Source organism: Tachysurus fulvidraco, chromosome 13, assembly GCF_022655615.1.
Source record: "Tachysurus fulvidraco isolate hzauxx_2018 chromosome 13, HZAU_PFXX_2.0, whole genome shotgun sequence".
Taxonomy (NCBI): Eukaryota; Metazoa; Chordata; class Actinopteri; order Siluriformes; family Bagridae; genus Tachysurus; species Tachysurus fulvidraco.
In genome coordinates this window covers 25,355,605-25,371,406 of record NC_062530.1, presented here as the reverse complement: position 1 = coordinate 25,371,406, position 15,802 = coordinate 25,355,605, and the positions used below count along the sequence as shown (strand labels likewise).

At 39.7% G+C, this 15,802-nt stretch overlaps 1 protein-coding gene across 1 annotated transcript; it reads right to left on the bottom strand.

Annotated features, from left to right (window-relative positions):
* Positions 1-12,355: 12,355 nt before the first annotated feature.
* LOC125146214 (extracellular calcium-sensing receptor-like) lies at positions 12,356-15,401 on the bottom strand. Its single transcript, XM_047822557.1, has 6 exons — positions 15,265-15,401; positions 14,850-15,141; positions 13,901-14,719; positions 13,606-13,833; positions 13,389-13,512; positions 12,356-13,263 (listed from the first exon to the last, which is right to left on the bottom strand). The coding sequence occupies exons 2-6, from the start codon at positions 15,105-15,107 to the stop codon at positions 12,356-12,358; spliced, it is 2,337 nt and encodes a 778-aa protein (XP_047678513.1). The 5' UTR covers positions 15,108-15,141; positions 15,265-15,401.
* Between the last annotated feature and the right edge of the window lie 401 nt (positions 15,402-15,802).

Here is a 15,802-nt window from a genome sequence, read left to right as displayed (position 1 = left end):
CGTAACACTCGCGCATGTATAAATAATCCCAGTCTGGGTCGCTAGGATACGCAAAGGTGAGATAACCAGGGTCAAAAGTCCCTACCCGTGGGTAAGGAGGAATCTGAGGATTTGCCTCAGTCCAGCCTGCTAAATTATCTAATTATGGAATAGAGTAATAGTCTAGTCCGCAATGAGTAAACCAATCTTGTGGCGTCTCCCCAGGCTCAGGCTTAGGGTATGAGTTTCCCATGGTTACGGTATAATCAACAAAAAATTTGTCAATCAGAAGACACAGAGGAGTCAACTAAAATTTGTATAGCGTGCTCTTCTTGGTTCTCCTATCTACCGAGGGTAATCTACAGGTCTGTAATACTGTAATCAAAACTTGTCTTACCTGATCAGAAGTATCACGTCGGGGTCACCAAATTGTAAGAAAGTTTCTCCTGAAGCTCATCTGTGTCTGTCTGTTGAGGATGTTAGGAGCGCTCCAGAGCACTAAGAGAACAAACCACATGAGTGAAATCTAATCTGGTTTATTCCAAACAGCTTCTCAGCGAACTGAGCTACAGAAAATAATGTATATGCAGTGGAACAAGCTGTGGTGTATGAGATAATGCGGTGCGGGGGGGCGGGGGGGGGGGGGTTCAACATAGATAGGGGTATGCAAGAATGCTGCTTCCTCACAACTCTTATCCAGGCATTGAAAGTCAGGAAGCCTGTACATGAGCAAAGAGGAACTGAATGTCCTGCAAGTAATCTCACAAGCAGGTCAGCCTATCCTGTCTTCTTCATACTGTCAAGATAGAGCACTAAAAGAACAGGATAGACTCAATCCAAGAACATTAAATCAGAAGAGGTTAAGATAACATATAACACAGAAATACATTTCAACACCTAATTAAATACATTTTTATTTGTGATTGTAATGTGACAAAATGTGAAAAAGTTCAGTGGGTATGAATGCTTTTGCAAGGCACTGTATGTTACTTAATACAGTATAATCAGATATTTGTATTGGTGAAGATCTGGACAGTTAAATTAATTTTGCAGATGATTTAGCCATCATTTGCTTCTTTTTATTCTTTTCTGGTTTCAGTATAATTATATAACACTTTGGAACAAATATGCATAATAATAATAAACCAAAGCTTGATGCCAAAATGGCATCCCCCCCCCCACACACACTAATAAAATTCAGAACTTGTCTTTGGAAGACTGATTTGTGAGACAATTCAGACGAGAATTCCTTACAGTTCTTGGGGGCTCGTTCGGGATACCAGTACTTTGTAAAGTTGAAAAAAAGTGAAAAACGAAATATCCTAATCCAGACAATGAGGAAACTCCTCATGACTGGATGAACCAGTTTTTTTTGTGGTCTAGGTTGTTATACTACCCCCTGGCTAGATAATTTAGCAGGGTGGACAGAATCACAACTTCAGTTTTTGACATATCCTCACGGTGGTACATTTTTAATTTTTTTATTTTTTTATTGGTCGGTTAATCAGATGTACATAAACATAGCGATACAGTCTCAAGTACACAATAAAAAACAATTAAAAGTGGACAATCAGGTGAAAAATATAGCACATTCTGGTAAATAACAAAATGTACACAGGATCAAGAGAGGTTGTTAATGTGGCACCAGAGAGGTGTCCATATCTGCCAATAGTCATTAGACCTTTGGTGTTTGTCATAAGTGAGCTTCTCAAGTGGAAGTAATATGGACATTTGAGACAACCACATTTTAACAGAAGGTGCCTGAGGAGAAGACCACAATAACAATGTACATTTCTTTGCCAGGTACACCAAATTTAAAAACAGTTGCCTTGTGTGGAAGTCAAACACAGTCTCAATTCCACTATACAGCAGATACAATTCCAAAGAGAAACAAAATTTCAACTTAAGGAGCCTTTGTAAAAAATGATGTACTTTAATCCTAAAAGAAAAGATTTTGTCACAATACCAGAAGCAGTGAAGGAATGTTCCTTTGTATTTCTTGCAATTAAAACAGAGATCGGAGGAGTCTTTGTAAATCTTTCTTAGACGTGAAGGTGTAAGGTAAACTCTGTTAAAAAATCTGTAGTTGAGTTCATGAATTCCCAAAGAAGTACATATAGGGAACACATTGTTACATACGGTGGACCAGTCCATATCGGTAATTCTGTGGCCCAGGTCTTTTTCCCACACTCTTTTCAAGCTCTCTAAGGAGGAAGTACACAAATCAACCAAGGCATTATATATTTTAGATATTAACCCCTTAGAGAGATTGTTTTTTATTATAACTTGTTCTATGTCAGTAAGATCATGTCTCAGCTTACCATGATCAGACAGAGGTTTTATGAAATGACACAGCTGAAGGTATTTGAAGAAATGGGACTGTGGTATACTATATTGGTGCGATATTTCTTGAAAGGATTTTAAAGCCTCGCCTGAAAAGAGACAAGATAATTGCGAGATCCCTAACTTAGACCAGACTGAAAGGCCGATATTTTGCAGAGATATAGGGAAGTCAGGATTAGAAGCAATAGGTGAGAAAAGTGTGAGTTCAGCTGGAATCTTAAGATACAGTTTAACGTCTCTCCATGTCCGAAGGGTGTTTGAAATGGTGAAACTTGTCAAGGAACATTTAAGCTTTTTGGTATTTGCAATAAAAGGCAGAAATTTTATTGGGAGAGGAGCGCAAGCCCTTGCTTCCAGATTAAGCCATCTAGAGTCGGTCCTTTCATTGTACCAACCATATGTACTAACCATATGCTTCACCTGTGCTGACCAATAGTACAGACAAAAGTTCGGTAAGGCGACTCCTCCCTTATCCTTTGGTTTCATTAATTTGTTAAAACTAATTCGAGGCATTTTGTGGTTCCAGATGAATTTAGAAAAGTGCTTATTGATGTCTTTAAAGAAAACATTTGGTAAATGACAAGGTAGGGATTGAAATAAATACAGAAACTTAGGTAGAATATTCATTCTGATCACGTTAATCCTGCCCAGAAAAGAAATAGGGAGTGTCCGCCAGGTGTTAAGGTCTTTTTTAATGGAATCCAGAAGAGGGGCATAATTTGTTCTAAATAAATCTGTAAATAGTGGTGTGACGAATATGCCGAGATATTTAAAACCAACAGTAGTTATTTTGAAGGGTGAGAGAGATGCAAGATCATTTGGAGCAGAAATTTTAAGAGAAAGCGCCATGGATTTTGACAGATTAATTTTATATCCAGATAAGGCACTGTATTCTGAAATACACTTTAATATTACTGGAACTGGCTTCTCTGGCTCAGAAATATACAGCAGTACCTCATCTGCATACAAAGAAATCCGATGTTTCTCATCTCCCACCGTTATACCAGAAAGGTATTGGCACTGCCTTATAGATTCAGCCAGTGGTTCGATTACGAGAGCAAAAAGCAGGGGTGAAAGAGGACACCCCTGCCTCGTACCTCTTTCTATGACAAAGGGTTTTGAGATCAGACCATTCGTAGTGACTGTAGCTCTAAAATCGATGAATTTAGGACCTAAATTAAATTTCTTTAGGGTGGCAAAAAGAAATTCCCATTCGACTCTATCGAAGGCTTTTTCTGCATCCAGGGAGATAATAAGGGCTGGGAGTTTACGTGCTTGTATTGAATCTATGATGTTCAAGAGTTGGCGAATATTATCTGTGCCAAAACGTGATTTTATGAATCCCGTCTGGTCCGGCTTAATGATATATGGCAATACTGTTTCGAGTCTGCGAGCAAGGACCTTAGCAAGTATTTTATAATCGGTATTCAAGAGACTTATTGGCCTGTAAGAGGCACATTCTTGAAGGTCTTTTCCTTTTTTTGGAATTAAACAAATTGATGCCATTTTCCACGACACGGGGCCACTCCATTGTCTAGTAAATCTTGGAGAGCGGGCATTAGGATAGGAGAGAGTTCTGGCCAAAACTTTTTGTAAAACTCACAGGGGAATCCGTCAGGGCCTGGAGATTTGTTGGCGGGCATAGATTGGATTGCACTGAAGATTTCTTCCGGTGACAGGGGTGAATCCAAAAATACTCTATCATCTTCAGAAATAGTCATAAGAGGGATTCCGTCTAAAAATTTGGTAATATCAAATTGTTTAGCCGTGACTTGCGATTTATATAACGTTTTGTAGAAATCTCTAAATAAATCGTTAATCGAAGTAGTATTGTATGTGATTGAGCCATCCGGGGACTTCATTGACTTAATTGTTCTTTCACTTTGTGTTTTTTTTATTTGATGGGCCAGTAATCTGTTAGGTTTATTTGCATATTCATAATATTTTTGTTTAGAAAGGAATATAAGCTTTTTAATATGATTTGTGTGATCCAGATTAAGTTCAGCTCTGACTCGACATAGTTGGGCCCAATTTGTCTGAGTAGGGACTGTACTGTGTAGACATTCCAATCTTTTTACTTCTCTTTCAAGGTTCTGTCTTTTTTTGGACCAAGCCTGTCTGCGTGCCGAATTATAAGATATAATATGCCCTCTAATTGTAGCCTTCGCAGCGTCCCAAATAGTTGCAGATGATACAGGTGAGTTCTCATTATCTGTCCATTAGTTTTTTAATCCATCCCGAATTAATTCACAAAATGCCAAATCGTTCAGTGTGGAGGAGTTTAATCTCCAGACCTTTGTAGACCTATGTTCGCTTAGCGTCATATCCAGCTGGACTGGATCATGATCGGACAGAACGATTGGACCAATTTGACAGGCAGACACTGTGTGAAGATATTGGGTATGAATCAGAATGTAGTCTAATCTTGAATAGGATCCGTGGGGGTTAGAGTAAAAAGTGTATTCTTTACTCCCCCTGTTAAATTCTCGCCAGACATCGATAATGCCAGACTCATTGCAAAGTTCTCTAAGGACCAGGGATGATCTAAGATTAGTGGCTGAGTCTAAGGTAGACTTATCCATTTTTTGGTCCATAACACAGTTAAAATCACCGGCGCAAACTCCCAAGCCCTTACAGTGCTGGTTAAACAAAAGTATGGTTTTAGACATGAATTCAGGTGAGTCTTCATTCGGAGCGTAAACATTCAGTATGACAATAGGTTGACCATACGCTGTACCTGTAATTAAAACATATCTTCCATCCGGGTCGTTAATCTGTTGATCTAAAATAAAGGGGAAGTGTTTACTAATTAAAATAATTGTGCCCCTCTTCCTGGAATTTGCTTTACAGGATGAAAAAAATATCTGCCCTACCCAATCTTGTTTTAGTTTTAAATGTTCTGAATCAGATAAAGATGTCTCTTGAAGCATAGCTATTGTAGTTTTCTGCCTTTTAAGATAGGTTAGTATCTTTGTCCTCTTAATCACATGTCCTAACCCTTTAACATTCCATGTGACAAACCTGGCTGTATTGTGCGTAGTCATAGAATAACCAAAAGTAATAAAAACTGAACACTTAAGACTGTATTAAATCTGAAACATGTGTAGAACCGACCAAGGAAATTTTTGCATTTCAATACACAATACAAAACATACAGAACCCAAAACTCCCTCCCCCCGCCCTCCGTCCTCGTCCCCAAACGACGAAGCACAACTATAGAAATGAAACTGTACCCGAATGGTACCTAGCGTAGGGTAATGATACCCCATACCCAGTACTGATACAGAGTAGTGCCCATAGGGGGCGCGATTTTTCCGCGCTGCTTGCAGTATCATCTCCTTATCCGCGTAACGTAAGAAGCGAACCAGAACACTTCGTGGAGCGCGGTTTACTCCCAAGGCAGAGCCGAGAGATCTATGAGCTCTTTCGATCTCAAAGTGTGGATCGGCTGTGAGGTCTAGCCACTTCGGCAACATCCTCGTAAAAAACTGCGCGATAGGTTCAGAGCCCTCAGCCTTCTCAGGGAGGCCGACGACTCTCAAGTTTTTGCGCCTGCCTCGGTTCTCCAGGTCGTCTATTTTAGCTCGGAGTAATGCTAAATCTTTGTCTTGAGATGTGATTTTTCTCTCATGTGTTAGCATACTCTCCTCAGCGGCGGAGATTCTCGCCTCAGCCTCGGTCAAGCGCGACTCGTTTGACGTCACCCTGCCGGATAAATTAGAAAGGGCTTCCTGTATTGAGGTAACTGAGGTAGAAATATTGTCCAAACGGTTGTCAATTGTACTTAGTCTACCGTCAATATTGCCCAAACTGGTTCCCAGCGAGCGAATTTCGGCCAACATGGCATCCGTTGGGTCTGACGAGGCCTCCTCCTGCTCAGCGGGAGGACGTGAAAAGTGGAAAATCACGCGTTTCTTTGTTCTTCGACATTAATGTTCGATGTTGGTACAACACACTTCGAGCATAAAATGGATTAACCAAAGATAAATAAAGAAGAAAAGGGAACCAGCACAGAGCTACCGAATTAAGCGGCCATCTTTAGCGAGGTCCCAAAAGCGCCCCCCACGGTGGTACATTTAAACCTGAATATTTGGCGTCTGCTTACATTCAAATGTATGACCGCTTCAGTGACCCTGATTGGGATTATCAGTACATGACATATGGTTATAAGAAATGGCTAGAAATGAAATGAATCTGGGATAAATACCACTCTATTCCAAACTCAAAAAAAATTAATTAAAATCTCTGCCAAAGTTTGATCCTCAAACTAAACCAAAATTGCTAATCCTTTGTTCCTCACAACCTTTATGCATAATTGTAGATTTTAGGTGCAGAAGATTCTTAAATATCAGCTTACAGATTGTAGCAATATGACAGTTATAACTCTAGGGGAGAGTGTGCACCATGGAAGGCAATGGTATTTTAGAAAGTAGACAAGTAGTATGCCTCGCTGTGGCTGAAGGCAATGTATACAAAGGTGACTCAGCCTGAGGGAGGGGCCAAGCGAGAGGCCGGGGAAGAGGAGTAAGTAACTCATACTCCCAAAGCCCCAGCACTTTTTTTTTTGTCGTAAGAATGGGCATTAGGCCAAGGAATGTAGGAAATGACTTAGAGAGATGGGAGATGTTCCCGCAGGTCTACCTTCCAGCACTGCCTCCCCAACTACCCCGCCCTTTCACCGGGATGGAGTCAAATCCCTACCATGCATAGGGATGCCCACAGGGCGCGATCCCGACCATGCTACATTGTACTTATGAATCACATCCGGTAAATGAAATGCCTTTTCTTGAGTTATGTGTAAGTGGCACAGTATATTCTTTCCTCTATGATACGGGAGCTACAATGTCAGTAATGAGGAAGCAATATGAGGGTAAGATAGAGGACCCTTTTTGGAATAGAGGACCCTTTTTGTCTGAAGCTAAATTGCAGGGCATGGATGGAGTTTTATAATCTCTTCTACAACAGGGAGTAGTCAAACCATGTGTAAGTTCATACAACGCTCCCGTCAATCCAGTCCCCAAACCAGATGGTTCCTGGTGCCTCACACAAGACTTGAGGAAATAAATAACATCATCATCCCTGTGGCACCTGTTGTGCCAGAGGTGGCCTCAATTCTCACCTCCATTCCATGTGAACATACTTTCAATTCTGTTATTGACTTATGTTCTGCCTTTTTCAGTGTTCCTGTCGAAGAGCAGAGGCAGCCTCTCTTTGCCTTCACATACAGGGGCAGCAGTATATGTGGACACACCTACCACAAGGGTATATTGATTCTCCAGCACAGTTTTCTGCTGTTGTAAGGGATGCATTATGTGATCTTGTTCTCCCCCACTGGTTCTGTTGTCTTACAGTATGCAGATAATCTCTTAGTCTCCTCAGCCACTGAAAAACTCTGTGAACAAGCCTCCCTCTGCCTCCTGCGCCATCTAGCTTCAAAAGGCTTCAAGGTTTCAAACCCCAAGTTGCAGTTCTGTCTTCCCACAGTGAAGTATCTGGGGTTTGAACTCTCACAAGGCAGAAAAAAACTCTCTCAAGACTGTATGCAGGTAATCCTCAACACATGGCATCCTGACACAAAGCACACTCTCATGGCTTTCCTGGGGCTGATAAACTACTGTCATCAATGGATACCTGACTGTTCTTAATACAACAAATGCCTCCGGTCCACAATCTCCCACAAGGACCCAATGCAACGTCCACTAACATGGACTCCTGAAATGCTTGAAGCGTATGAGGCTTTATGTTCCGCTCCTACTCTGGGGCTCCCGAACTATGCAAAAGAGTTCCATCTTTATGCCTGCAAGCATGAGGGCACTGCCTCTGCTGTCTTGCCCCAGGAGCATTGGGGGGGGGGGGGGGGTGATGAGGCCATGTGCATTCCTGTCTAAAACACTTGATGCTGTTGCTCAGGGCTTACCAGCGTGTCTCTGGGCTGTGGCCGCCTGTGCTGTGATGGTATAAGATGCTGAGAAAATTGTCCTGTCTCATCCCCTGATCTTACATTCATCACATCAGGTAAAACAGGTCCTTCAGAACTTACAGACACATGATGGCACAAAGGAGGTCGGGTTATGAAAATCTTACGGTCAACCAGTAATTTAGGAATCAAAGCCACCTCCTCCCATTCTCCCTGATTTAGAATCCACTCCATTAAATACAGGCGATTCACTATTTGTTGATGGCTCTTGTTCAAAGCCACATGATGGTCACTTTCCTTGTGGGTATTCTGTGTGTGTTCTGCCCGATGTTGTTGCTGAAGCTTACTCTTTACCTTTTATGTTTGTACAATCATATACTACTTATGCTATGTTATTCTCAAGGTGGGTAGAGGCTTTCCCCTTTCAGTGAAAAAATTCCAAGGTTGTTACAAGTATTCTGGCCTAGAAATCTTGCCAAGGTATGGTGTTCCACCTGTTATTGACTCAAACAACGGAACACCATTTACTTCCAAAATAACACAAGACCTGTTTAAGTACCTGTCTCTGTCATGGCACTTTCATCATCTCCAATCCTCAGGGATAGCGGAAAGAACCAATTGAACAATTAAGGATAAGTTGACTAAAGCTATGCAGGTGACGTGTAGCAAAAATTGGGTTGACTTGTTACCCTTTGTTCTAGCACCGTGAATGACACTGTGAAAAGACACCCATTTATCACCACACAAAATTATTTTTGGACGTCCATTTCTAAGGCACCGACCCATCCATTACAAGTGGGAGATATGGTCCTAATTAAATCATTAAAACCTGAATTACTGGGCGAAAGTAAATATGATGGGCCAGTGGAAATAGTCGTGACTACGCGCACAGGTGTACTAACTGATCTTTTTCCACAGTGGATCCATGCTACCAGGGTGAAGAGATTCTGCTGTGAATGCATAAAAGTATTCTCTGTGTAACACCATTTTCTTTATGTTACAGAAATACAGCCTTCTAGCCCTCCCATGAGTTTTCTAGAAGGTGCCTTCAACCTCCTGGCTCCTCCCACTATCACCTCACAACGCTCAGAAGTTACCCCACAGACCCTTCTGTTCCGGCTCTTTGGACATCATCCAGGCTGCAGGAGGTGCCGGGAAAGGCTGAAGAAAACTGAATGACCACCTTTCATTGAGCACAGGACTCATCTTGATCATCTGCCTTGGGACAGGGTTACCCGTTCAAGCGCATCCTCATGACAACGAATTCTGGAAATTCGCAAATTGGAAGGTCAGGAATGCAGTAACAGTGATTACTCGTTTAGCCCAGCTTCCAAAGATAGATAATCATATATGAGTTGTTTATCCATTATAAGTTTATCATGGATAAAAGACGGGAATTTTGAGAATAACTGTATAAAATACTTCATCTTCTCTGATAATGTTGTAGACTTTCTGTACAGAGCACATTGTTCTTTCTCTCTCTCTCTCTCTCTCTCTCTCTCTCTCTCTCTCTCTCTCTCTCTCTCTCTCTCTCTCACACACACACACACGCACACACACTCTCCTACAACAAATGGTCCTTCCATAAAACACCCCTGCCTTAAACATTCTATGTGTTAAAAGGATGGGAACTAAGGGGAGTGTGGGTACACATGCCTGATAATATCTGACTTAATTGCGGTGACTGAGAGGTCACAAACAGATGCACACACACATACCAACACACACACCCACTACACCCTCCCTCTTCTTGTATGACTATATATTCCTGTATTACCTAATAAAACTTCTATTTGAAAGACTGATTCGCATGTTTCATCGAGACTTCCGAGCAGAGGACGAGAGGCTGAAAAAAACACCCACCACAGGATTCTTCTTTGTGGACAAAAAAGATGGGGGACTATCGAGGACTATCAACTTTATCACTGTTACTTGTGGCCCTTCCCTCTGGTCCCAGGGTCCAAGAGCAACTGAGAATAGCACATTTATTCAAAATTGGATCTAAGAAGCTCACACAACTTGATTCAGATTAGAGATTGGGAAGAATGAAAAACTGACTTCCACGTCACCTGTGAGTACTATAAATACAAGGTGATGCCAAGGTGATGATTGACCAATGCCTGACCTGTGTTTCAGGCTTATATTAATGGATTAATGGGGTGTTCAGATACTTGACTGCTACACAACTGCTACTACTACAACTGCTATGTTATTGTCTACATTGATGACATTCTGATCCACACCACAACCCTGGAAGATCATGTCTACCGTGTCCTCAGCACCACCTCTATGTAAAAACAAAAGATTTTGTACCATTGGGACACAATAGGCCATATAGAAGTGGCTGCACTGAAGTGAAGGGTTGAAAAACCCAATCACAAGAACCTCAAATACATTTAAAGTACCAAAACTCCACAAACCCTGCCAGGCCTGGTGGCCCCCCGTTCTTCCCAAAATACCAGGTTATAGTAACCTATTGACCAGGAAGCAAAAAACACTAAAGCTGATGACCTTTCATGCCATCTTCACTAGACCAGAAGCCAACGGCAAAGCCTAAAATGTGTTTGCCCAATCAAAGCCTTACTGCCAGCTGCCATCCTGGAATAACCTCCCACTGACCCTGGCCACACATCACATTCATATATAGAGAATGTCATTTATTTATTTATTTATTTATTTATTTATTTATTTATTTATTTATTTTTTGTAAATATGTCTATACTGCAATTCAGATTTGGACTTCTGGTTACATGATAACTGCATTTTGCTGCATTTTATTCTCATTTTGTGAAATTACTTGACCGGCAGAACAGGTGCTGATTGTATAATCTGGGAATTGTTCAGAAGACAGTTACATACACAGAAATAAACAGAAAACAACTGAGAAGTAATATTTTATTTGATTGTGTTCTATTCTATTACAGGCTACAGCTGAATGTATATTTTAACAACACAAATCTATAAGTCATAGATGCCTTAGACAATTCCTTTTGTTTATATTCTGTTCATCTGCTTTTGTTTATTTTGTGTTCTTGTGTATGTTTGCCCTGCCCAAGACTTATCCTGTTCTTGCCTCTGCAAACCTGTTTCTTATGTTTCTCTAATTATCTCTACCATTTATACCTGCTGTCTTGCGTGTTTTTTTTTTTGTTTGTTTGTTTTTTTGATGAGTCATTGTCAATTATTAACTGGATTTGTCCTGTTTTATGTTTTTGGTATTCAGTTTCTGTTGTGCTGTCTCCTACATTTTTGTTGCTTATTTTTTCCCTAGTGTCTGTTTTTGCTGTTATTTTCTTAATAAAACTCTGTTTGCCTTCTATCCTTGCATTTGCGTGTGAATTCAGCTGTGGCATTCACTAAATTCCAGGGATTTCATTACCACAGCGTAAAGTGGGCGTGTTCTTGGAAGTCTTGTAAAAACGCCCTCTTTCAATAAAAAAAGAGCATTCCCACGATGAATAATGAAGGACAAAACATTTATACAGGTAGATTTTATATTTTATATCTATTATGTTTTATTATCTTACAGTTAAGCTATTTTCAAAAACAAATAAACAACCAAAAACTATGGTTAGGTTTAGAGTATCAAATAGGCCACGCCTGCCCGATGACGCAATATCTGTTACACTGTTCTGAAACCCCTGGAAAAAAGTGCATCCCATTCACCCACACCTAATGGGACAGAGTGCAGCTGCTGAGTTTGTCACAAATACGTTACATTTTGCCAATTTTCCTTATAGTAATGTTACTCCAAAAGGAGAGATAAACAGTCGTTTACACTGCATGGGGAGATTTACTTTTATTAATGATTTTATTGCCTTTGACAACACACTTACACATGTGTGTGGAGTGTGTTTCTTAAGAGAGGTAAAATATATGTACACCTATAAATATATGTGAAATCATTGTTGTTTATGACACTAAAATTCTTGCACTAACCATATGTAAATTGTACTGCAAAGTCAGATAATTATTTTTATTATTGTCAACAGATATTGAAGTTCTAAATCTATACCCTGAAATATTTTGAAGGTGTTCATTTAAGTTAGTATGTGTTTTTTTCTTTTTAAAAAGGTTTCTTAATTTTTGTATAGATGAAGATCTGGACAGCTTAATTCAATTCACAGTTGCTTTACTCATCATTTGCTTCTTAGTATTTTTCTCTGGTTTCAGTATTATTATATAACATTTTGGAACAAATATGCAGAATAGTAAACCAAAGCTTGATGCTAAAATAGCAAATATCTCTACAGCTACAGTGAATTTTCCAGGAGAGCTGACATAAGCAGGAATAAATGTGATCCAAACTGCACAGAATATGAGCATGCTGAATGTGATGAATTTGGCTTCATTGAAATTGTCAGGCAACTTCCGGGCCAGAAAAGCCAAGATAAAACACAAAAGAGCCAGAAGTCCTATATAGCCCAGAACAGCCCAGAAACCTATAACTGAGCCTACATGACATTCTAATATAACCTTTTCCTTGTAGTAGTTCATATTATTGTGTGGGAAAGGAGGAGATATTGTTAACCAAACTACACAAATTATGACCTGTACAAGAGTGAAGGCAAGTACACTGAGTCTCTGCTGTAGAGGCCCAAACCATTTCATGACATTACTGCCTGGAAGTGTAGCCCTGAAGGCCATTAACACCACTACAGTTTTCCCCAGAACACAGGAGATACAGAGGACAAAGGTGATCCCAAACGCTGTGTGGCGCAGCATACAGGACCACTCAGAGGGCTGACCAATAAATGTGACTGAACAGAGGAAGCACAGAGTCAGAGAAAAGAGCAGCAAAAAGCTCAGCTCAGAGTTGTTTGCTCTAACAATTGGTGTGTCCTTGTGTTTAAAGAAAATTACAGCAATACAAATAGTGAACAAAGCTCCTAACAAAGAAAATGATAGAAGAATGATTCCCATTATTTCCTCGTATGACAGGAATTCCACCAACTTTAAGACACAGGTATCTTTCATGTCATTAGACCAAAGTTCAGTAGGGCACTTGATGCAAGATATAGAATCTAAAGAAAAATAAAATCACTTTAGGAAGTTACATTGAATTATATTTTGTTTATTAGTCTAAGAAAGTTTTTAATCCTTCAATGACTTGTCTACATTACTAACACAAAACACTTTTTCATTATACCTGTTATATTACTGATTTCCCCTTCTGCACATGAAATACAATCAAAGCAGCAGATTGGCCTTCCTTTCTGCACAGCCTTTCTGAAGCCTGGGGTACAACTGTTACTGCACACAGAGACTGGCACCTGAAAATCATTTACATTGTGTACTTTTAATAATATATCTCTACAATTATTATTGTACATATTATTATTATCATTTATATAGCTGTTATATACCTGTGGTTTGTTGTGGGCCCAGACTATACTGTTGTTGTTAAACAACAGCTGAAGGTGTGTTTGCAGAGAGGCATCATAGAAGCCCACTTTAACAAATACTGCTTGACCATCTTTACCTTGCTGACAGTTCAGCACTTCATAGCGTGCTGCTGAATCTCCATTCTCATCAAAGAATACATCCTCTCCTGTTGTAGTCGTGAAACGGATTTTCTTCAACGCATTCACTATCTAAACGAAGAGTTGCATACTTGGTTATAAATATGAATACATATTTTTACTGAGTCTATTTTGTTACACTCACCTTCGAGGGTTGCTGGTAATCTGCTAATTTTGTACATGCAATAGTACCTTCTTGTCCATTTTCCTTCTCTGAACAGCCATAACTGTTATGTAGGGCATATGCCACAGCATACACAGCCTTATAAACATTATTTGCCATTCGTAAGTTTGAAACATCTGTATAAATATTTGGAACTTGAGTGAGGCTTTCATTGCCTTTGCACAACTGTTTCATGTCAGCATTTTCTTGTGTTAGAAATTTACATTGAAATATGGTCTCAAAAACCTCTTTGTGAAAACTTACATCAGCTGGATTGAGCTTAGTCAGAAATGACCCTAGGCCATTGATACTAGCTTTTGGAATAGCAAATCCCACAGACCCCTTCAGAATATGTTGCCATTCAGCATCGGCAGTGTTTACATCGGAGATCCAGGACTCACTTCCAATCCACTGAAACCCAGTCATGTTCTGCAAGACCATTTCCCTCAGAAGAAAAGTAAAGTCAGGGTATGCAACAAATGCTACAATCACTTTGGAGGTTGAAGCCTTGATAATCTCAACTACATTGAGAATTTTGTCTCTGGAGTCTGTCTTAATAAATGCTTTGGAATACTCAATACAGATCCCCTCTTCTTTGGCAGCACTGATAAATACACTTATGCCATTATTCCCATAGTCATTATCACTGTACACAGCCCCCACCCAGGTCCATCCAAAATGTTTGACGAGCTTTGCCAAAGCTTTGCTCTGATAGTAATCACTGGGAATTGTTCTGAAGAAAGATGGGTGTTTTTTTTTGTCACTTAGGCATGCACATGATGCAAAGTGACTAACCTGTAATAAATGTATTTGGTTTAAATATAAACTGTACATAATACAACTTTGTATGTTTTAATTTCATTAGAATCAATACAAATGCAAAATTTATTTTAGTTTAATGCATGTTTTTGAAATTAAGATTTACCACAGGAATCTGCAAAGGTCCCACTGTAGTAGAGATGGCAATAGTGGGGCTAGATGATGTTTGCCCTATAATTGCTTGAACAGTGTCAGGTTTGGAGCAGTGCACTGAAGTTGTATTTTCTCCATAACCGTTGACTAAGGACAAGGCAGCTCTTGTGGTCATTTCAACTGATCCACATGTATCATAAATTTTATAACCTAAATTTATGCCAGGCAGAATATCACTTCTGTTGTTGATTTCTTCAATTGCAAACATCATTGTTTGTACACTTTGAAATTCTCTAAGGTTAAAACTTTGGAACAAAGTCACAATATAAATCAAAACAAATTTTTAAAAAAGTTACGATGCAAATAATTAAGAAATATGCTTTTAACACAACTTCATTCATTTTGGAATTCTCATAATGCCCACTGACCTTATGCATTCTCCTTTCTTGGGCCCTGATGTGAATGTTTGTGCTGGCTGCTCCCATTTGGTGTGTAAGTTAAAAATCCCACCAATCAGTATATCCCCATCTTTACTGAGTTGAGGAGGATTGGGCAGTCCTTGGATGCTGCAGGGAGGATCAGCTGCTCTCACCTGAGTGAACAGAAGCCATGTGTGCAAGAAACTCATTCTCATCCCTCCCAAACCACTTAGAACTCTAGGTTATATCATCCTTTTTAAGTCCCCCAATACCAAGACGTCAAGGTGTAGTGATTACTTATGCATATGTATTAGCTCATTATTTTGCATTATATCTTCTAAAATCCCCCTGTAATATCCCAATTATTTCTGTACTTATATTTGTATTGAATTGATGGTCAAAGTAAGACATGCCTCAAATTGTGTATAATCACAGGCAAACAACTTCTATCTACAACTATATATATTCAGTGCATTCAGAAACTATTCAGACCCCTTTAATTTTTTTCAAGTTTGTTATGTTGCAGCCTGACACTAAAATTGTTCAA

What these genes read in the sequence shown, in the direction of transcription:
- LOC125146214 (XM_047822557.1), bottom strand. Translation starts at nt 15,107, where the DNA reads ATGATGTTTGCAATTGAAGAAATCAACAACAGAAGTGATATTCTGCCT. An exon ending in AGCAACCCTCGAAGGTGAGT is followed by an intron (nt 13,834 to 13,900) that starts GTAACAAAATAG and finishes CTCTTCGTTTAG; the next exon opens with ATAGTGAATGCGTTGAAGAA. An exon ending in GGAAATCAGTAATATAACAG is followed by an intron (nt 13,264 to 13,388) that starts GTATAATGAAAA and finishes ATTTTTCTTTAG; the next exon opens with ATTCTATATCTTGCATCAAG.